Below are 23,505 nucleotides of genomic sequence, written 5' to 3'. Positions count from 1 at the left end.
TGGAAGAGGAAGAAAAGAAGATGTATGAGGCTGAAAGCAAAGCTCATGCTGCGATAACAATGGCTCTTCCACAAGAGATTCTTCAAACCTTCAGGAAATATAAAACCGCCAGAGAGCTATGGGAAGCGCTTGAAAACCGATATGAAGGTAATGTGGGGATACGTGCATCCAAAATTAAGCTACTCAAAACCCAATTCTCGGTGTTCAAGCATTTGAAGAATGAGTCACTTGATGATATCATCACAAGGTATTACCACTTAATGACCGAACTCAGGAACTATTCAATTGACTATAAAGAAGAAGAGATCGTGGAAAAACTTCTTGATGCTCTCCCACCGAAATGGGAGATGTACACTGTCTTGATGAGAGAAGATAAAGAGTTTGCCAACATTGACTTGGAAACAGCAGTCAATCAACTGATCAGGTTCAGGATCCGGGTATGTATGGTGCGAAAGTTAATTCAAGTTCAAGTTCGAAGTCAGAATCATCTGCTTACTACTCAAAGGGAGACTCGAGCTCTAACTCAACTCATGATGGTCATGTAACTCTCAACATGGATGGTGATGTGTGTTTCGTAGCTGGTGGAACAAATGCTTCTAAACCTCAAGCAACAAAGGGTAGTTTTTCCTCAAGTATTCCGAACAACAACTACTCTCAGATGCCCATGAGTGTTAAATCTGCTGAACAGCAGTTTGCTCTCTATGCATCTTTCATTGCTTCTTACGAAAATTACATTAAAGGTAAAATCGTTGACCCTGCAACTTTAGACGAAGACTATAATCAGATCGATGCTGATGATCTGGAGGAGATGGATCTGCAGTGGCAGATGGCGATGATAGTAAGAAGAGTCAAAAGGTTTATGAAGAAAACTGGTAGAAAGTTTGTTGGCGAAAGACCAGGGTTTGATAAGTCAAAGGTTCGGTGTTATAACTGTCAACAGAATGGACACCTTGCTAAAGAATGCACAAATGAACGAGTAGAACGTAGTCGGAACAGGCCAACACAACCGAATGGGGGAAGTAACGAGAATAGGGCGATGATATCCAGACAGAACGGGGAATACAATTGGAATCTGCAAGTTGAGAAAGTGTTCGAACAGGCCAACTTGGTTAACATCGAAACTGAAGGAAAAAACAGAGAGACAAGAGAAGATCAAGCTTATATGGCAGAGGTGAATGATCAGCTCTCTGAGGTAAGTTCTAAACTCCCTTGTACGAAATGTGAAAATCTGTCTGAACAATTGAAAACAATAACTGATCAGTTTGTTAGTTTGGATGCTAAATTTAAAACAGTAAAAGAAGATCATTATTACACTAAAACTAGAGAAAATAGTTACACGGTAAAAATAAAAGCTAGTGAGAAAGATATCATAAGTCTTAAAGCCAGTCTAGCTGAAAAAATACAAGTAATTGATCATAGCTATGAAATGTTAGAAGAGAAAACCAAACTAATTGCTGAAAGGGATAAACAGATAGCTGATTACCAGGTGAAAGTGGTGGAACTAAACAGAAAGCTTGAGCAATTTAGAAATTCCTCCTCAATACTTGATCACCTCGTAAGTGATCAACGTTCCCCAGTTAAAAGGGGAGGAATTGGATATTCTGAAGTTCCACCACCTTATAATCATAACTATACTTATGATCCTAGTAATCAGAAATCTGTTGATGTTGAAATTGGTCAGACAGTTCCTGTTAAAGTTACGATTAAAGATCCAGAAGTTAGTAAAAGCGAAACGAGTAAGCCTGTTTCGAATGTTAAGATTTCTGTTCCTAGTTCTGTCTCATCAAATTCGGACAAGACATCCGAGTCTAGTGAGACAAAAGAAGAGGCAGTGTTACTAAAACGTGGAGAGGAACATAAACCAACTGAAAAGAATTCTCCACTAAACCCGTATGTCCCACCATATGTTAGACAAACGGGCAGTAATGCAACCTCAACATCTAAAACAACTGTTGAGACGAAAGTTGAACACAGGAGTTGTTTCAGATGCAATCAAATAGGACACCTGATTGCTGATTGCCCTCTGAATCAGAGATTCAGAGGTATGAGGCCTTCGAAAACTGAGAATAGAGCTAACAGTAATTACTATAATGGTAAGAATGCAAACTCATCAAAGTTCAGATATTGGACTAATCTAGGTTTTCAAAGAAATCGATCTCAGTTTTTCCCTATTAACAACCAAATCATTAGTTATAATTCATTTAATTCACGAAGGTTTGGATGGCCTCATAGTCAATCTACAAGAAGGTATCCTTTTAGGACTTACAGAAATCATTCTAATACTAACTTTGGACAGCCAAAGTACGGGATGCCTTTTAACAGATTTAATCAACCCAAGACCAATAGGTCTTGGGTCCCCAGATTTTAATCCTTTACTTTAATCGTGCAGGAACAAATGAACAGGGCTGCAAACAATCTATGGGTTGTGGATAGCGGCTGTTCCCGGCACATGACGGGTAACAAGAATTTGTTACACAAATGGAAACCTGTTCAGGGAGGTAGAGTAAGTTTTGCTGGAGAGAGTGGTGGTAGAATTACTGGAATGGGGACGGTGACAAATGGTAAAATGAAGCTAGAAAAGGTGAATTTCGTTGAAGAGCTGAAGCATAATTTGCTGAGTGTGTCTCAAATCTGTGACAAAGATTACACCGTGCACTTTACCAAAAATGAAGCGATTGTACTGTATCCTGGCTTCAAGATACCAGAGGCATGGATAGTAATGAAGGCTCCAAGAGAAAAAATACATATGTTATGGACATGAGGTCGACTGAGATGGCAACAGAAGAATTATGTCTTCTGTCAAAAGCAACTGAATCGGAGTCCGAGTTATGGCATCGAAGAATGGGGCATATACATTTTCGAAAAATGAACTACATTGTCAAGAATGGGCTGGTGCTGGGTGTTCCCTTGAAAAATTTCAACTTTGAAGACCAATGTCTATCGTGCAAGAAGGGAAAGCAACACAAGAAATCTCATCACACCAAGAAGGTTAATTCAATAGTCAGTACCCTAGACCTACTTCATATGGATCTCTTCGGTCCCGTGAATGTAAAAAGCCTAGGTGGAACATCATACTGCTTGGTGATAACTGATGATTTCTCTCGATATTCTTGGGTATATTTCCTGAAGACAAAGGATGAAACGGTTCAGTTGGTAATTAACTTGATTACCAAGGTTGAGAATATTATGGGGAGAAAGGTTAAATACATCAGGAGTGACAATGGGACAGAGTTCAAAAACTATCAGATGGAGATATTCTGCTTACAGAAAGGGATAGACCACCAGTACAGCGCTCCGTATACTCTGCAACAAAATGGGGTGGCTGAGAGGAAGAACAGAACGCTAATTGAAGGAGCTAGAACCATGCTGGCTGATTCTAAACTTCCTGTGGTGTTCTGGGCTGAAGCTGTTGCAACAGCCTGTTATATCCTTAATCGAGTTTTAACTGTTAAAAGATTGAATAAAACATGTTATGAACTTATGCATGGTAGAAAGCCTAACTTGAATGGTCTCGAACCATTCGGGTCCCCGTGTTCGATATTAAATACGAACTCAAAATTTGGTGAGATAGCCGACGAAGGTATTTTAGTCAGATATGTTGTTGGGGCACCCAACAGACGAGTCTTTAATCTATCGACCAGCAAGGTTGAGGTGGTGTATAACACTGACATCACAAGTTACAAATCACCAAAACCAAGCACGGGACCCGCTGGGGCTTTCGACTATGATAAGCTTTTTAAATCTTTTAATTTGCCGTACTTGGATTGTGCAGAAGTTGATGAGAGAATAGCTACGAATATTCTTTATGATGAGGAAGAAAGTGTTGTGCAACGACCGCAGTACGATGAATGTCAACCTTCCTCGTCAAATGCTGTTGATACCCTTGCTGCCTCTACAGAAGAGGAATTCTTCAATCCTTTTCACTCTCAACAACAATCACCCATTGATGAACTATCTTTGAACCTGGAAGACAATCTTCAAGTCAGTTCGGTTCCGACTACGAGTGTTCACAAAAATCACCATTTGGAGAACGTGATAGGTGATCTGTCCGACGGTGTACAAACAAGACGAAGCTTGAATGAGCACACTTGTGTTTACACAAGCATTAAAGATACAGGCATCATTAACGAATGCTTGTACACCTGCTTCATCAGCCAGATTGAACCAAAGAACTATCAAATGGCTCTCAAGGACAGCTCGTGGGTCGAAGCCATGCAAGAAGAGTTAGCCCAGTTCAAGAAGATGGAGGTATGGAATTTGGTTGCAAAACCGAAGAATGTGCATGCGATTTGCACCAAATAAGTTTTCAAATGTAAGAGAGATGAGAAAGGAATAATCATAAGGAACAAGGCAAGGCTGGTTGTAAAAGGTTTTCATCAGCAAGAGGGGATCGACTAAAATGAAGTGTTTGCGCTCGTGGCAAGATTGGAAGCGATTCGACTGTTTTTTGGCATTTGCTGCACACAAGGAGATGAAGGTGTTCCAATTAGACGTGAAAAGTGCATTTCTTAACGGTAAAGTCGATGAGGTTGTGTACGTTGAGCAGCCTCCGGGTTTTCCTGACCCAGACTTTCCTGATCACGTGTACAAGCTAAGTAAAGCGCTATATGGGCTACATCAGGCCTCTCGTGCCTGGTATGCAAATCTATCCGATTACTTGCTTAAGAATGAGTTTGAAAGGGGAAAGATCGATAGCACACTGTTCGTGAAGAGAAAAGGAAGTGACCTTCTTCTGGTTCAAGTCTACGTGGACGACATCATCTTTGCTGCGTCAAAAGTCGCCATTCAGGAGTTTGAAGCCGTCATGAAAAAGAGGTTTGAAATGAGTGCTATGGGTGAACTAACTTTCTTTTTTGGATTGCAGGTTGATCTGAAGAAAGATGGGATGTTCATTCATCAGACTAAATATGTCCAAGACGTTCTCAAACGCTTCAAGATGGATGACAGCACTCCATTTGATACTCCAGTTTGCGTCAACCATAAATTGGGTGCTGATTCAGACAGTGATGCAGACGTGGACCCCACCCAATATCGGGCAATAATAGGTTCTTTAATGTATTTAACTGCATCTAGACCTGATATTATGTTTGCAGTTTGTCTTTGTGCTCGTTTTCAGGCAAACCCAAAGGAATCTCACATGAAAGGTGTGAAGAGGATATTGCGTTATCTCAAAGGCAAGCCTAAGCTAGGGTTGTGGTACACGAAAGGGGGAGACTTGGAGTTAGTCGCCTACACGGATTCTGATTATGGAGGATGCAATCAGAATCGGAAGTCGACAACAAGTGGATGTCAGTTTCTTGGAGGCAGATTAGTGTCATGGCAGTGCAAGAAGCAGACCTCAGTCGCCATTTCTACCTGTGAAGCAGAATACATGGCAGCATCGAACTGCTGCTCCCAGGTTCTTTGGATACAACAGCAATTGCGCGATTACGGTCTGAATTTCACTCATACTCCTATTTGCATAGATAACACTGCTGCTATCTCAGTAACTAACAATCCCGTAAAGCATAGCAAAACTAAACACATTGACATCCGTCATCATTTTATACGGGATTGTGCTGAGAAGAAATTGATAGTGCTCGAAAAGGTTGATTCGTTAGCTAATTTTGCTGATTTGTTTACTAAAGCGTTTGACAAAACTCGTTTTCAAAACCTTGTTGAGCTAAATGGGATGATCAATCCCGAGTAACCGTGTTTTTCGTTTTTACTTACCAAAAAAAAAAAACGTCACTATCGCTTAGAATTATGTCGGTTGCTTCAGTTTGAAGGACATATCTTCGGATATGTTTGGTCCTCATTTCTACCTGTAGAGTATGAGGATAGCCATTAACCAGATGACTGAAAGTGACCGGGGCGATTTATGATGTGTTTTTATTCTTTCGCTGAAAATTAGTCGTTCATACTTAGTTAGAAGGACACATACTCGTATGTGGTCGGTCCAGCTGATCCATTGGATCTTTAGGATAGCCGTTTACCTGAAGACTTCGACTTGATCGGGGCGATAGAAGTTAAATTTTTTTTTTAATTGGGAGATGAAATAATTTTTCAAGTCTACTACTTCGTAAGAAGTGAATATACAATGTTTTAAAGAAAATTGATCCAACCTTGGAAAGTGATGGACAAACTGATTCTGTGTGCTTAACTAGTGAAGTTATTAGGCCTAAAAGACTTTAGAACAGTCGTTGTATGTCATGGTAGCTTTTTATGGTGCGTAAAAGTAGAAGTGATACTAACTAAATCTCCTCGATCTTACGTGGAAACTCCTTAAGAGTTGTGCATGTCTCCATATATATCTTTCCGAATGATAGGCAGAAAAGCGATTACCCAGTCATACACGAGCCCGTGAGTGTTCTGATTCCCGAGAAGATGGTGTGTCAAGAAACTGCAGTGATCTAGATTCGGGACTTGCAGTAGTTTACTTGAAGCTGTGTAAATCTTATTATTTAAAAAAAAAATTATTTAAGCCTTCTAAAGCTTATAATGTAATACTTATCAATCATGAGGCAAGAAAGAGAACGGGAAGAAGAGTCTAAAGATCGAAGAGTACTTACTATTTAATCAGACACTACGGGTCGAGGTCAACTCGAGGTGACTTGGGGAAAGCCAAATAAGCTTTGAGAATAGATAGGAGGCATCACAATCTCTGATGTGTTGCCCATTTAAGTTTTGAGCTTAATTGAACCTAACCTGTATCACAGAAGCGATGAAAACCATACTAAGTTATTTACCTACTTACAACCTATCTCTTTATGTCATAATACAGCTGAACATGGATCTATGTGACAGTCACTTAATTAGTATGATTCATGTTCAGATCTTTTCTAAAACATGTTGGTCCCCCGTCAAGACTGAAATTTGATCCCGTGTACTTTATTTCTAAAATTTATTCTACTTATGTCGTTTTATGATTTTATACCTGGTTACTTGGTAGTTGATCGTAACATTTTACTCTTTAAAGGAAGTTTTAAAAGTTAATTGCAAAATGTTCAAAGTATGAGGGTTTGTTTTGTAAAGTTTAATATAGGCGAAGTTGTTTAGACAGGCGAACTTATAGGATAGGCGAAGTTGTTTAAACAGGCGAAGTTATGGGATAGGCGAAGTTAACCCTAACTTCGCCTGTATAACTTTGACCCTATATAAAGATATTTTTGGTCAAACTCTTCATTATTTTCATAAACCAGCGAAGTTAGCTTTTTAACCATCAAGCGAAATTAACTGTGAATCAATCTTTGTTATTTTCTCTCAATTTCAATCCACGTTAAAGGTGTGTAGAGTCGGGGTAACGTATAATTCGCGTTGATCATTTATTTAGAGATCGTTTTGGTCCGTCTTAGGACCCCGTTCATTCAAACCCGCAACACCCGATTTTCAAACTAGTTTTTACGTGGTCGTAATCATCTTGATCGTTTTGATATCCATAAAATAATGTGTTTATGAGTCCACAATCATCAAATTCTCCAAATCTCACCTCGATTTGTCTCTAAACTGTTGCCGCTTCAGATTCAGGAGAAGTTGCAGTTTAGGCGAAGTTATCCTTAACTTCGCCTAATGCTTAACTTCGCCTGTCGATTTAAGTGTTTAACAGAATAAGAGGCGAAGTTGTGGTTAGGCGAAGTTATCATCAACTTCGCCTTGCCCTTAACTTATTTCTAATTAACTGTTATCAGGCAAAGTTAAAGTTAAGTCGAAGTTGTTTCCAACTTCGCCCCACCCCTAACTTCGCCTATACAGTATAAATCATAACTTCGCTCATGGTAATAGGCGAAGTTGTGATTTGCTTCGACGTTTTTCTAACTTAGACCGTTTATGTTGCAGATATGGCAGCTGTAGCGGGAGCCGGTGGTGCTGGTGGTGACGAAGGAGGAGATAACAATTGGCAGTTTTTCCCAGAGCATAACATGTACATAACTTTGAACCCGGATGCGAGCGGTGTTGATGATTTCCGCGAAATCATCACGTTTCTTATCCGCTCGCGTATCTTCCACGCTATTACTACAACACTGCCTATCTCTTTGCAAAACATCGAAGATTTCTGGCAGACAGTTGAATATGATTGTCGAGTCGAGCCCCCAGTTATGCGTGCAACGGTTAACAATCAGGTAGTGCAGTTCTCGTCTGAGCAGATCAGGGTGGCTTTGCAGTTTGGGGATGAAACGAGAAATGACCCTACCGACTTCGTGGCTCCATTCAGAGATGGTGCTTTTCTGAGAATGGGCTATTCTGGTCCTTTGGGGGGATACTCAGAGACGCAAGGGGTTCTTGCTGGACCAATGGCGCTTTCTCATGCACGTGATGATCGTGTGTATGTCGGGGAGAAAGGCTGGTACAGATGGAATGGGTGCAACGATGCAGTCGGCGATGACAGCACTGACTTACAATAAGCGTTATAGCTTTAGTCAGATGGTGTTCTACGAGATAGACCGTCAAAGACGAGCGGTGGCGCGTGAGAGGTTCTTGATGTATCCAAGATTCCTTCAAATGATCTTGAATCACGTTGCTCCCACGTTACCTCAGCGCCGCCCGATTAGATATGTGGAGAGTGTAAGCAAGAGAATCTTCGCTCAGTGTAGATCATCAAGTGCAAGAAGTAAGCCTGAGCTCCGTCCTCGACATACTCCATTGTTTGGGTACTTGATCAATCCCGCGTATGTTGCAGCTCGTGGGGACGAGTTTCGGGATCCGGCACCACAACAGGCTGGAGCACCTCAACCACCAACTGAGGTACAACAAACTTTACCTGCTGCTCCTGTTGTGGCACCGGAGGAATATGTAGACCTTGAAGCTGCGTTTGGCGGTCAAGGATTTTTTGATATGGAGCGTGTAGATCCTGAGGAAGATGTACAAGTCTCGGTTGCACGGGTTACTAGTGTGGATGTGGCTATGGCAGCTACGACGGAGGCTGATTCTGATTCTTCGAATGATGATGTGGCTGAGGCTAGACAGATTTTGATCTCTCAAGAAAGAATTCATGGGAAGAGAAAGAGAGACACCGATGACAGTGATTCGGATTTTGAAGAAGATTTACATCGGTTGGTTCGAAGATCGAGAAGGGAAAGGGCAGGTGCAGGTTTGGAAGCTGGTGAGAGCTCAAGGGTGGTTCGTTTTACTCCACCCGCACTGTCTGGTATGACTATGGTCCCTTCATCACTGCTAGTTACAGGGTTAAGCGCCGCGGATGTTCCCGTGGTGACTACCTCATCTTCCTTCGGCATCCCACCCACTACATTCCAGCTTCTCGGCTCCGAAGATTGTGTCCTTGCCACCTCCATCTCTTACTCCATCGGAGGTCGTAGCAAGGTTTGTTGAGTCGACAGTTGTTGCCACTGCAGGGTTGTCGGTTACGATACCACCTGCGGGTACGTTTCCACCTGTTTCTGAGGTGCCGGTTACATTGGGAATCCCTCCTCCGTACGCTCAAGACATATCACATATGAGGTTTGATTTCGATGCAACCTTATCCGACTCGGAAAGAATAGCAGCGCTTGAAAAGGTCGTGGCAGAACAATCAAGAGTAAATCTTATCTAGACTCATGCTATTCAGCGCCTCGTTGCGGAGAATCAAATTCAGTCGTCCCTCATGATCGAGCATGGTAAAATATTTGATGCCTTGAAACAGATCTTGGCATCTCTGGGGGAGACGAGCTGTAAGGGTGACGAGCTGAGGACAAAAAAGAGCAATGATCGAGACGATGATCCCAATGCATCGAAAGGTGCAGGTGGTGAGTTGCCAAGAACTGAACAAGCTCTTGGGACTTCCACATCTCAGGGGGATTCAACGAGTGCGGCTGGCAGTTCAGGGGGTGATGATGTGGTGGTTGTGGATGCTGAGGAGGTATTAGATGATGACGTTATGTGTGATGATGATGTGTTACCAATGGAAGAGATTGAGAAGATAGGGGCTGAGATCGTGATTGACGATGAAGCTGAAGAATGAGAGATTGTGGAGGAGAATGTTGAACATGAAATTCCTGCAGTTGAAAAGTCAGATCTGGGTCAAGATACGGGATGTGATGAGACAGAATGGGAGGAGCAGCCAAGATGGAAAGAAGGCTACGCTCAGTGGTTCGTAAAGACTAAGAAACCGGCGGTCCCTACTATGTTCAAGAAAAGTTACAACATCAAGGGTTATGCTGAATCGAAAAAGGGGATTATATGCTGGTTATATGATGAGCAGTTGAGGCTTTTTGTGATTAAACGGAATGATGGGGTTCAGTATTTCAAGAGGTTGTTGAGATCGTTGAATACTTTGCCTAAATGTGAAGTGAAGGACTTAGCCAGGTTGGGGTTGATAAACAGGAGTGACGATAATATGGCTAGGATTATTGGGAAGATAGTTTGGAAAGAAAGCATAGAAGAGAAAAAGTTCGAGTTATTAAAGCCGCAGAAGGGAAAGCTAGTTGAAGATAAAGACAGAGGTATGAGAGCTGATGGCAAGCCTTGGATGATAATGAAGTATAAGCCGATCCGGTGTCTAAAAGAAGTGCCGATGAAACAAATGCCCAAGGATGTGCTCAAAGATCTGAAATGGTGGTACGTTGATAGTGAAACAGCTGAAGCAGTGATGGAGGATGAAAATGAACAAGAGCTGATGAGAGTGTATGATCCAATGCACTTAGTGAATTTGTCTCAAGCTGATCTACAGGTGCTGAACGAGAAAAAGATATTTTACATTCCTGCTTGGAAAGAAGAAGCAAAGAAATATCAAAGAGTAGTTTCAGTTTGTGTACGAGAAGGCGTTCATGCTTGAAGATGGAAGATACAAGATTTTTGAGATTACAAGACACGTGATTGAAGATAGAGATATGAAGCTACTGCCAAGGGGGAGTCTGTTGGTACATGATGTCAGTAGTTCAGTATCTAGTGTCTGTAATCGTGTTATTTGGATTTGTATTGATGTTTAAGCGAACTTGTCTCACAAGTTCGCCTGATATAGGCGAACTTGTGGAACAAGCGAAGTTAGTGACAACTTAGCCTAAACATGTTAGGCGAAGTTGTCGTATGATATATAGGTTAGCCAACGGGTTATTTGAAAATCAAGTTTTCAGTACGTGTAATCGGTGATTGTATATCATGTGTTATTAGTTGCAATACAACGTGTTTTTTGAGTATTTTAACGTGTGTTTGCTTGTGTTTAACGTATATCGATTCTACGCTCGTATCGTCTTACGTAGGGATTCCGCACCTACGTAGAACGAGATATTTCCGTGTAGATTCGGCTGGGAACCTACACGAGATGAAGGAATTAAAGAAACAACTCGATGAGCTATTGGAGAAGGGTTTCATTAGACCGAGTTCGTCACCTTGGGGAGCGCCAATCCTGTTTGTCAAGAAGAAGGATGGTTCCATGAGAATGTGTATCGACTATCGTGCGTTAAACAAAGTCACAATCAAAAACCGTTATCCACTCCCTCGTATCGATGATCTTTTCGACCAACTTCAAAGTGCTAGCTTCTTTTCTAAAATCGATCTTCGTTCCGTCTATCACCAACTTAAAGTCCAATCCGAAGATATTCCAAAGACCGCATTTCGAACAAGGTATGGACATTATGAGTTCACGGTTATGCCGTTTGGACTTACTAATGCTCCGGCTGCGTTCATGGACATGATGAATCGCATTTGCAAGCCTTACTTGGATAAATTTATTATCGTATTCATCGATGACATACTTATTTATTGTAAGTCAAAGGCTGACCATGAAGTCCATCTTCGAACATTGCTTGAAATTCTGAGAACCGAAAAGTTGTATGCCAAGTTCTCAAAATGCGAGTTCTGGTTGCACGAGGTACAATTTCTTGGTCACATCATCAACGTTAACGGTATTCAAGTGGATCCCGCTAAGATAGACGCTATCTCTAAGTGGGAGATCCCAAAGTCGCCAACCGAGATCCGAAGTTTCTTAGGTTTGGCCGGCTATTACCGAAGATTCATCGAAAATTTTTCTCGTATCGCTGTTCCCCTAACTTCCTTAACCCGCAAGAACATCAAGTATGAATGGGGAACGAAGCAACAAGAGGCGTTCGATATACTTAAACAAAAACTCACCCAAGCACCTATCTTGGCTCTGCCAGAAGGTACTGAGGATTTTGTGGTCTTTAGTGACGCGTCCCATTCTGGTTTGGGATGTGTACTAATGCAACGCAAGAAAGTTATCGCTTACGCCTCTCGTCAACTCAAGGTACACGAAAAGAATTACACGACTCACGATCTAGAGTTAGGCGCCATAATCTTTGCACTTAAGATTTGGAGGCACTATCTCTATGGAGTAAGATGTACCGTGTACACTGATCATAAAAGCTTGAAACACATTTTCGATCAAAAAGAGCTTAACATGCGCCAACGGCGATGGATGGAAACGCTTAATGACTATGATTGTGAGATTGTTTACCATGAAGGCAAAGCCAACGTTGTGGCCGATGCCTTAAGTCGCAAGGAACATGAGAAGCCCAAAAGGGTGCGAGCATTGCGCCTTGAACTTCAAATCGATCTTCTCGAACAAATCAAAATCCGCGCAAACTCAAGCAATCGATGAAAACCAAATCTCCGACGAAAAACGTAATGGCACCATTGACTCGCTAGTCAAGGGTGATGATGGTATCCTTAGACTCGGTAATAGGATTTGGGTACCAATCATTGGAGGTTTGCGTGAGAAAATTTTAAACGAAGCTCATAAGTCGAAATACATGATGCATCCCGGAAGTGATAAAATGTACCACAATCCTAAAGCAAACTATTGGTGGAATGGAATGAAAAGGGATGTCGCTTTGCATGTTGCGAAATGTTTAACTTGTTTGAAAATCAAGGTTGAACACCAAAAGCCTTCGGGATTGCTTCAGCAACCCGAACTTCCTGTATGGAAGTGGGAGTTAATCACTATGGATTTCATTACCAAACTCCCGAAAACGACTCGACAACACAATGCAAGATGGGTAATTGTGGATCGTCTCAAGAAATCCGCACACTTCATACCCATTAATGAGTCGTACTCTATGGATAGATTAGCGCGTATCTATGTAAACACTATCGTTGCTTTACATGGAGTACCGTTGTCTATAATTTCTAATCGAGACAGTCGTTTTACGTCTCACTTCTGGAAAAGCTTCCAACAAGCTCTCGGTACAAAGTTGAACCTTAGCACTGCTTATCATCCCCAAATCGATGGGCAAAGCGAAAGGACGATTCAAACGTTGGAAGATATGCTCCACGCTTGTGTGATCGATTTAGGTGGAAGTTGGGACAACCACTTACCCCTAATGGAATTTTCGTACAATAATAGCTATCACGCAAGTATTCAAACCGCACCATTCGAGGCATTGTATGGAAGAAAGTGTAGAACGCCCGTGTGTTGGTCTGAAACCAGAGACAATCAATTATCTGGACCCGAGATAGTCCAAGAAACCACCGACAAGATTCTTCAAATTCGAGAACGACTTAAGACGGCACGCGATCGAAAAAAGAGTTACGCCGATGTCCGCCGTTAGAATTCAAAGTCAGTGACAAAGTATTATTGAAAGTCTCGCCTTAGAAAGGCGTTGTTCGCTTCGGTAAAAAAGGAAAATTAAGTCCTCGATTCGTTGGACCTTTTGAGGTACTTGAAAGAATTGGCACTGTTGCATACTTTTGCGATTGCCCGAGGAAATGCAAGGGATACATGATGTATTCCATGTTTCGAATCTACGTAAGTGTTTGACCGATGAATCATTAGCGATGCCATTGAAAGACGTTGAAATAAATGAGAACTTAAAATTTGTAGAACGTCCAATTCAAATCGAAGATTCGAAAACAAAGAAATTAAAGAAAAGAACGTTGAAAATTGTGAAAGTAAAATGGGACTCGCGTAGAGGGCCTGAATATACATGGGAACTCGAATCAGAAATAAGAAAGAAATATCCCCAATTGTTCTTGTAAAGCAATCTCGAGGACGAGATTTGTTTCAAGGTGGGGAGGATGTAACATTGTGAAAATTTCGAGTTCAAAATGTAAACTTTCCAAAGTATTGGGACTAAAAATGCCAAATTACAAACTTGAGGGTCAAAAATGAAAAATTGGTTTTCCTGACCCATCGCGCTACTCGATGGATCAAAAGGAAGACCCATCGCGTACCGAGATGGGATGTCTGATAGCGAGACGCGTGGCACACCACGTGTCCACACGTGGCACACTGGTCGTGTCCCGACACGTGGCCACACGTTGCATGACGTCCGTCACGTGTCAACACGTAGCACACCGTATGCCACGTGGAGACACGTGGCAGATCTACTGTCTGCGTCACCAAGGCTACATCGCGGTACGCGACAGGTGCCCTGAAGGCCGCCGCGTACCGCGATGGGACCCAATTTAAGGTCTATAAATAGCAAGGTCCGGGTTCTCCATTTCACACACCAAAACTCAGCTTTGCTTTCTCTCTCTAACATCTCTCTAAGTATTATAAACCCGACCCTCGATCCACCTCGATTTGCGTGCCCTGATTACTCGTTTGTGTACCAACGTTTCCTCGAAGTGCGTGCCACCCTCCACCCACATACCAAGAAGGTGTTTTTTGTATTGATGAATCTCGTGAAGCGTGTCTACGAGTGTTGAAGTTTGGCGTTATCGTTTGACGACCGAAGAAATCAAGCGGCGTTGGAGTGCTGCTCGAGTACCTAGGGTTTCCAATACGCCAATAAGGTTAGGCGTAATGTCATATGAATATAATATAATATTATATTAAAGGCTTAAGCCTTAAGTCGAGGTTATACTCGATACCTCGATAAAAGAGAAATAAACATGACAAAGAAATGAATGAAAGATAAGATATTGAATATGATTACGTATATATGTGTGTAAGTATATATGTATGCTCTTTGTTATGAAAATATTATTTAATGAATAATGAGTATTCTTAAATAATAAAAGAAAAAGAATACGTTTCTTGGAGAAGAAGAAACGTCAGGTTTTTAATATAAACTAAAGGTTTATAATTTGCTTTTAAACTAAAGGTTTTCAAGTAAAAGAAAATGAACTAAAGGTTCATCGAGGTTGAGATATAAAATAAGACTAAAGGTCTTAAGCCGGATCGTGTATCCGACTAACAAATATTTATACTCGTACTATAGGTGCGAGATAAAGAAGGGAAAGACCCTTGGGCGGTGAGTGAAGCCGATCATAAAGAGAAAAGGTGAATACGCCCCCAAACTTTTAAACTTGTTTTAAAATGAGTCAACTTGTTATATGAAATTTGTTTACAAGGAACTATGTGTTCCTAAAACCGTTATAAATAAGGGTATGAACCTAGCCCTCAGGCTGTGGTATACGTGTGTTTGGATCCTTACATAGGTGGTACTACGCGATTAATGGGCACATCGCACCACCCTTGGTTGTAGGACGCTCTCCTGCAGGGAGTACGACCGTTGTGTATATTTACGGGTACTTAACTAAGTCAAACGTTGCGGTGTTTGCTGAGGTGACCTAGAGTAGAGGCTCGTGTTTATAATGTGTTGTTTAAACTTTGTTATTCCGAGGCCACGTTGGGCCGAGGCAGGCGTAGTCTCGAGGGTAATAAAGTAAAAGAAAAATATTTTTGCGTCAGCATGTTCACCAGCATTCGTTGCTGACGTATTTTCTTACATTTTGCAGGTGAACAAGAATAGCGCTTGGGATGTCGAAGTGCTATATTTAATCCGATGGCTTGAATTTTATTTTGTATAAACTTAATTATAAAATGGTGGATTTGTAATATAAACAAGTAATCTTTTGTACTTAAGTTCTGGAATCTTTAAAATCCCGACTTTTGTTTATGTAAATATTTACAACTTAAATCCACAAGTTTTATAAGACTTCCGCCAAAGTAATGTAACTCTGATTTATTAACACTTGTGGTACCAAATATTGAGTCGCGCTCCTAGACCTAAGATGGGGGTGTGACATGAACAAACTTGAACGTATTAGAACGTTTAAAGATATGCTTTTTTACATAGGCATGTTTGTGTCTAAGTTTATCAATTTCGAGCATGCTTTGAAATATTTAACATTTTCGGATAGAGTTCATAATTTTACTTGAAATTTAACTTTCCGAGCAAGCTTTGATATTTGTTTTATGTTTGAATATGATGTTTCCTAGCAAGCTTTTATATAGTTAGGACTTTCGAGCATACTTTGATGATTTGTTTGAAAGTACATCTGGTCAGAACGTTTAAAGGTATTCAGTTTTGTTTCAGAACGTTTAAACATAATATTTTGAACCCTAATCAGATCTCGACTGAGTGCGTTATTTCTGCAATCCCATAATCGATTGATGATTCTAAATACTTCTACACATCAATTCGATTGATTAAAATCATCATTTTGGTGTTTATTTTGGTCATAACATTTAAACTTTGAGCAGAACGTTTAAACATGAACCCTAATCATAGCTCAATTAAGTGTGTTAATCTGTATTTTCATTATCGATTGATGATTCTAAAGCCTTTTACACATCAATTCGATTGATTAAATCATCAATTTTTGATCAATTTGAAGATTTTTAATGTTCAGTGACGTTCTATTTCAATTTTGGTTTTTGAGTATTCATACTGTAAGTTGTGATTAGAGTTTAGAAATTGGATGAGATAGATTAAGGAGTCCTGAATTTGGATCGGAATCGATTTTAAATCGATGAATTTGATCGCGAACTACTGTTTGGGTTATTTAACAAACTGCCACCGCGTGAAATTGAAATCGATGATCAGGAGTGTCGCGTACGTAATGTACGATAAGTCATTATTGTACAATAACTCACCCATATATATATATATAGGGTAAGGATCCTAATAGAACCCTTTGCAAATTGAGAACTTTGAGAACCACTTTTGGACCACTAAAAACACCTTTAAAAAAATATTTAAAAAAATCATAAAACAAAAAATAATAAAAATTTTAAAAAAGTAAAAAAAAACCAAAATTCTTATTTTTCATTCCGGTTTCAATAAAAAAAATACAAAAAAAATAAAAAAAACGTCGTATTATACACATATGTATAATTTTATATAATCTTTAGTTACGTAATATACACATATGTACAATATCATTTATCTTAAATTATACACATGTGTACAAAAAAAACATGTAAATATACATATATGTATATATTATACATATGTGTTTATAATTTAGCTAAACCGAGTTTTTTTTTATTTTATTTTTTTTTATGAAACCGGGATGATAAAATAAGAATTTTGGTTTTTATACTTTTTTTATTTTTGTGTTTTTTTTATTTTATGACTTTTTTTATTTTTGGGTTTTTTGTGGTCCAAAATGGTTCTCATAGTTCTCAATTTCAAAAAGGTTCTCTCATGATCCTAATCCTATATATATATATATATATATATATATATATATATATATATATATATATATATATATATATATAGCTACAACACCATTACACCGTAAAAAACCCACAATTTACTAATTGGTTGTTACATGACGCAAGTCGCTCCATTTTGTAGTTCATTCACTACACATAACCTAATAATAGAAGGCATATGGGCGGATGGACATTAGGTTGAGGAAGGGCCCCGCTTAAATAATAATAACCACTAATCTTAAGTTCATTAACAAAAACTTTAGCCACATAGGGTCACACTATTCCAACAAACACACACCTAATTTCACACCATCAAACCAGTACTGAAGCTTGGACCCATAAAACCGGGGGATACGTAAATTTACAATACCGAGTAAAAAAAAGGAGGGGGGCACCCCGGGTCATACGTCCCTGCATCAAACGGCCATTCATATACACGCAAAAGGCCGTTTGAAAAGTAAAGGGCTATGATTTGACATAAAGAACTGCAAACGGTCGTTTGATGCAACTTCAAACAACCGTTCTACCATGGTATGGGTATGCAGGACCACGGTTTTAAAGTTAACTAGTATGCCTTAAAAAGGGTGACTAACTAACATACTGGTTTCGTTTATCAAGCTATTGTGAATCTCAAAATTGAACGTTGTTGCTTGAAGCTTAACACTGAGATGTCATAAAACAAAATATTAACTAGGAATTGAATGAGTGGTGATATGATAAGCATATAACATTTGCATCTCCAGTGGCCACTTTTACGCATTATGAATGAGTGGTGATAAGATAAGCATATATAGCACATGCATTATTAATTAGACAACCCATGGGAGAGCCGACAACTTTATGTGAAGGCCAAGGATTAAGTACATCACTTTAAATATTCCAATTATTAGTAAACCCAGACGATGAGAAGAAACTACAAAAGTATGAAGGATTGTTGGTCCCATGTGGCTATGTTTTTATAGTATCAACAACTAAATGACAATTTATCCATGCTTATAATATTTTACTACTGATGGCCAAGTTTATAAAAGCAAGCAATAGACTAGACTAGGCAAGAACATACACACCAGTTGGGTTACAAATTCAATATAGGTACATCATGCATTCCAATGTAACCCAACAAATATCCAATATTCTTACAAAAATCGCCTCATTCCTTGCCTTTTCATAAGCACCGACACACCGTAGGAATCACCGATGTTGCACACCGTAGGAATCACCGATGTTGCACGCTTTATGACATCGTTTGCCCTTGTATTTAAATGAATCTTAGTAGAACGCAAACCTCAAATTGCATAAACCGGGGGGTGGGGGGTTGATAGTCTACAACAACATCAATGTGTTTCACCGACTCAAGCACATTGTTACATATTGGACAATGGACACATTTTGTTTGTTCAGGTACACTTTTAGAAAGTGCATCTAATTGATGTATTTTGCCATCTCCAATTTCCACCCAAAGAGATGACCTTTAACAGACCGACTTGTTCCAATTTTAAACGAAAGCCAGACATAAAATTTACCTTCATTCACACAAGCGGTTCTATATATTACACCAACCTTATGTATTCAGCATCACGGTAATGAATGACAATCTCAAAACGAACTCCGATCAAATTCGTAGGTATATCTTTTTAGTTTGAGCACACACAGTACCAATGTTGTAAAAGATGAGATATAATGCAACCCTTTTGGATTTTTACAAGCCTGATCAAGTAAGAAAATTTCTATACTAATTTAACAATGCTTGATCAACCAAAAAACCGAATATTAGGCCAAAACCAGTTTAACCGGAACCAATATGCCCAGCAATAGATAGAATATAATCCTTGTACTAACATAACTTTTGGTACAATAGACATTGAAATTAATTATTCTCAACAAAAACAGATTAAATAAAGAGAGTTTAAATTCATAATAAAAAGACTTCACAACCACTCTTCAACTACAAACATATCTAGCAGCATTGACAAACCGGTAGGCGGCATACCGATAATTAGAGATGAACATGATGTTTAATGTTTATCCGCCCCCTCCCTTGGCTTCCCGGTCATTTCCCAATATCTGCCAGTCTTACATAATATAGTTCACAAGAAACATAACACGAAAAAAAAGGGCAATAAAAAAACCGAATAAACTCAACCTTTAAAAACCAACAATATCCATACTTAGAAGCACTTTCGGTGGACGATGGATGGGCCTGTCTCGTCGTATTCACCCTTTGAAATCCACATCTGATTATTAAACAAACAAAAGTTGGTTTCAAAACGGGGCATCAATCATGTCAGAATGGGTCGCTGAACCCAAACACGACTCGTATATTTATTTGACATCGACCTAAACCTGAACATATTTTAAATCATGTAACCTAAAGACCTGGCTCATATATTAGAACATTTATCTAAACAAGTCAAACAGGTATCATCTGTAAAGAAGTCAAAACAACTCTTGATCTACTAGAGATAGGCTCACTAAAGGCTCGAATCACAAACTTAAAAAAACTCAGCGCAGGCTAAAATGACCCTGTTTAACAAACAAGCCCAAGCTAGATCTTCACTTACCGAGCTCAAGTTGGCTCACGAGCCTAAACAAGCCAATTATTATATAATTTTTACTTAAATGTATTTCACATATATTTATTTAATAACTATGACACAGATAACTGAATAATATTGTATTAATATATATAAAAATTACAATTGTAATAGATATATACATATATAATATTAATACATATAAATTAATTAATGAACAACAAACAGACTGAACTTAAAAAACATTTATGTGTGAGCTAAGCTAAACCTTTAAAAATAGAGTTCAAAACAAGCCAACGTCGAGCTTTCTATTTGTTAAACGAGCTGAGCTTGGTCAAGCTCAGGCTCAGTTCAGCTCAACTAGTTTACACCACTATTTATAAACATGCTAACGAGTTGGTGGGTTGTAAAAAATGGATTAAAAATGTTAAATCCAAACAGTTTTTAGATATAACAACCCAAAACATGATCATTTATATCAAAGTGATATAAGAGTGACTGATTTATTTTGAAAATACCTGTTGGAAGGTGCTGAGTGATGCAAGAATTGACCCTCCGATCCAGACACTGTACTTTCTCTCTGGCGGTGCAACCACCTTGATCTTCATGCTGCTAGGAGTAAGGGCAGTGATCTCCTTGCTCATCCTGTCAGCAATACCAGGGAACATGGTTGAACCACCACTGAGCACAATGTTACCATAAAGGTCCTTCCTGATATCGACGTCACACTTCATGATCGAGTTGTAAGTGGTCTCATGGATACCAGCAGCTTCCATTCCGATCAAAGATGGCTGGAAGAGAACCTCAGGGCACCGGAATCTCTCTGCCCCAATTGTGATAACTTGCCCATCAGGCAGTTCATAGTTCTTTTCAACAGAAGAGCTGCTCTTTGCAGTCTCAAGCTCTTGTTCATAATCAAGAGCAACATATGCAAGCTTTTCTTTCATGTCACGGACAATTTCCCGTTCGGCAGTGGTGGTAAACATGTAACCTCTCTCGGTCAAGATTTTCATCAAGGAGTCAGTAAGATCACGACCAGCAAGATCAAGACGAAGAATGGCGTGAGGAAGAGCATAACCTTCATAAATTGGAACCGTATGTGACACACCATCTCCAGAATCCAGCACAATACCTATGTAACAATTAAAAAAGGATTCAGTACCAAATGTTGATAAAGGTCACAAAAATATAATCAAACACAAGCATGAAAAAAATAAATGAATAAACTGACCTGTTGTACGACCACTGGCATAAAGGGAAAGCACGGCCTGAATAGCAACATACATGGCGGGAACATTGAAGGTTTCAAACATAATCTGAGTCATCTTCTCTCTGTTGGCCTTGGGATTTAAAGGTGCCTCAGTGAGAAGAACGGGGTGCTCTTCAGGAGCAACACGAAGCTCGTTGTAGAAAGTGTGATGCCAAATCTTTTCCATGTCATCCCAGTTGCTGACAATACCGTGTTCAATAGGGTACTTCAAAGTAAGAATACCTCTCTTCGATTGTGCTTCGTCACCTACATAAGCATCTTTTTGGCCCATACCTACCATGACACCAGTGTGTCGTGGTCTACCTACGATACTTGGAAAAACAGCCCTTGGAGCATCATCGCCAGCAAATCCAGCCTGTAGATTTAAACAATAAACCAAAATATTTGTAAGCATAAAATTACGATCAAATTAAAATAAAAACAAGTATAAAATAATACCAACCTTCACCATTCCAGTTCCATTGTCACAGACAAGGGGCTGAATATCCTCAGCATCGGCCATTTTATAAACTGTAACACAAAATAATTTAATAAATTTTCAGTACAACATATGCATCAAGCATGATTCATAATTTCATACAACTACTGAACTGAATCAAGTGTCCTTAAATCCACAGAGAACTAAATTATTCAAGTAACTTTTTCGTAACAGTACAAATCAAAGTGCCACAACAGTTTAAAGTCACAACTTCTAAGTCTCGGAATGTTACTAGTTTGCTTGCTGTTTCAACAAAGAGAGAGAAATAATATAATTTATCCAGACACATAACACCTAATGCATTAACTCACATAAGTTACAGGTTTCACAACCACGACAACTGATCATCACAAACTTTTAAGTACATAATTAAACCAAATCACAACTCACAGCCACAGACCATCCAATACCATTAGAACCAATTCATTCAAGTGACTTCAGCTTAAAAGTACAAATCAAAGTGCCACAACAGTTAAAAGTTGCAACTTCTAAGTCTGAAAATGTTACTAGTTTGCTTGCTGTTTCAACAAAGAGACGCGAATAATATAATTAATCAGACGCTTAACACCTAGCGCATTAACTCACACATAAAACAACCGATCATCACAAACTTTTATGTACTTAACTAAAGCAGATCACAATTCACAGCCACAGATCATCTGATACCATAAGAACTAACTCATTCAAGTAAATCCAGCTTAAAAGTACAAATCAAAGTGCTACAACAGTTACAAGTTACAATTCCCCTTGCTGTTTCAAACAGAAGCGTCGCCAATAATACATAAACTCGAATTGCTAAACATCAAACGCAATAACTCACACTATAAACAACCAAAAATCAGTTACAAATCATCGCGTGCTTGAATCAAGCAGATCATAATTCACAGATCATCCAACACGCAGATCGAAGCAATCGGAACAGGAGATCAACAGATCTGGTGACGTCATATGCCAAAGTAAACGATAAATAGCAGATCTATGTAAATAATAATCAGATCAACGAAAGCTAACATCTATCGAGATACAGCTAACAGTACGAAGCAAAAAGCATACAAAACTTCTTCTAAAATAAACGAATTACAACACATATAGTAACAAAAGCTTGTAGAAATTAAAAAAAAAAAAAAACAGTAGGAATTAAAGAGATAAGAGATGTTAAAGATGAGAGTCAAAGTACCGGAAATAGAATTAGATCTGAGAATAAGATATTAAGGAGAAGAAGTTGGATGCCGGCGAGTTGAATGAACCAAACTCAAACCCTAGCTAGCTGTTTGAAATGAGAATGAGAAAGTGAAGGTAGACTAGATATTATTATTATTATTATTATGAGAATGAGAAAGTGGAAGAAGAATCATTTGGACCACGAGATAAAAGTTCTGTCGTTGACACCTTGCCACCCTTACGATCTCTTACCTCATTCCTTCTTGTCCCTTGGATCTCTTGCCTTTTCTTTTCCAATGGTAAAATATATTCAAAAATGAAACAGTTTGAATGGTAAAACGTATGTTCTCTAGTTTTTTAGATAAATCAAAAATATAAAAGAGTTTTCATTTTGGGTTATAAATTTAATGCTTTATAAGATTGTGTAACAGGTCATAACCGATCTGTCATGGACTGTACTAAGGAAGGGTCGAATTCAATTTTTTTAGATGAGGAAAATTGAAAATCGAATTCTAAATGATTAAGTAAGTCTTAGGTTAATCAAGTTGTGTTCTGTCAATGGAGTTAAGCCTATAAACAATTTAACATGGAATATGATGATGATGACTAACGATGAAACGGGCGTTATTAAATCGAATGATATGATGCTTGAATTCAAGTAAGCGGGTAACTAGAATTCCAAAATATAGAATCAAAGATGAGCCAAGTAACCAAGCTAGCTTACCGACAATGACAAATCCAT

The 23,505-nt window shown here is 39.1% G+C and overlaps 1 protein-coding gene across 1 annotated transcript; it reads right to left on the bottom strand.

Annotated features, from left to right (window-relative positions):
- Window positions 1-19,211: 19,211 nt before the first annotated feature.
- LOC143592158 (actin-7-like) lies at window positions 19,212-22,868 on the bottom strand. Its single transcript, XM_077072139.1, has 5 exons — window positions 22,780-22,868; window positions 21,567-21,634; window positions 21,086-21,479; window positions 20,373-20,986; window positions 19,212-19,554 (listed from the first exon to the last, which is right to left on the bottom strand). The coding sequence occupies exons 2-5, from the start codon at window positions 21,624-21,626 to the stop codon at window positions 19,489-19,491; spliced, it is 1,134 nt and encodes a 377-aa protein (XP_076928254.1). The 5' UTR covers window positions 21,627-21,634; window positions 22,780-22,868; the 3' UTR covers window positions 19,212-19,488.
- Window positions 22,869-23,505: the final 637 nt, after the last annotated feature.

The sequence above is a fragment of the Bidens hawaiensis genome, unplaced genomic scaffold (genome assembly GCF_021521415.1).
Source record: "Bidens hawaiensis isolate Kalapana, Puna unplaced genomic scaffold, B.hawaiensis_p1.1 tig00040556_1, whole genome shotgun sequence".
Classification (NCBI taxonomy): Eukaryota; Viridiplantae; Streptophyta; class Magnoliopsida; order Asterales; family Asteraceae; genus Bidens; species Bidens hawaiensis.
The sequence above is the reverse complement of the archived record's forward strand: the minus strand, read 5'-3'. Positions and strand labels throughout refer to the sequence as shown.

What these genes read in the sequence shown, in the direction of transcription:
- LOC143592158 (XM_077072139.1), bottom strand. Translation starts at nt 21,626, where the DNA reads ATGGCCGATGCTGAGGATATTCAGCCCCTTGTCTGTGACAATGGAACT. An exon ending in ATGGAACTGGAATGGTGAAG is followed by an intron (nt 21,480 to 21,566) that starts GTTGGTATTATT and finishes TTAAATCTACAG; the next exon opens with GCTGGATTTGCTGGCGATGA. An exon ending in TGCCAGTGGTCGTACAACAG is followed by an intron (nt 20,987 to 21,085) that starts GTCAGTTTATTC and finishes ATTGTTACATAG; the next exon opens with GTATTGTGCTGGATTCTGGA.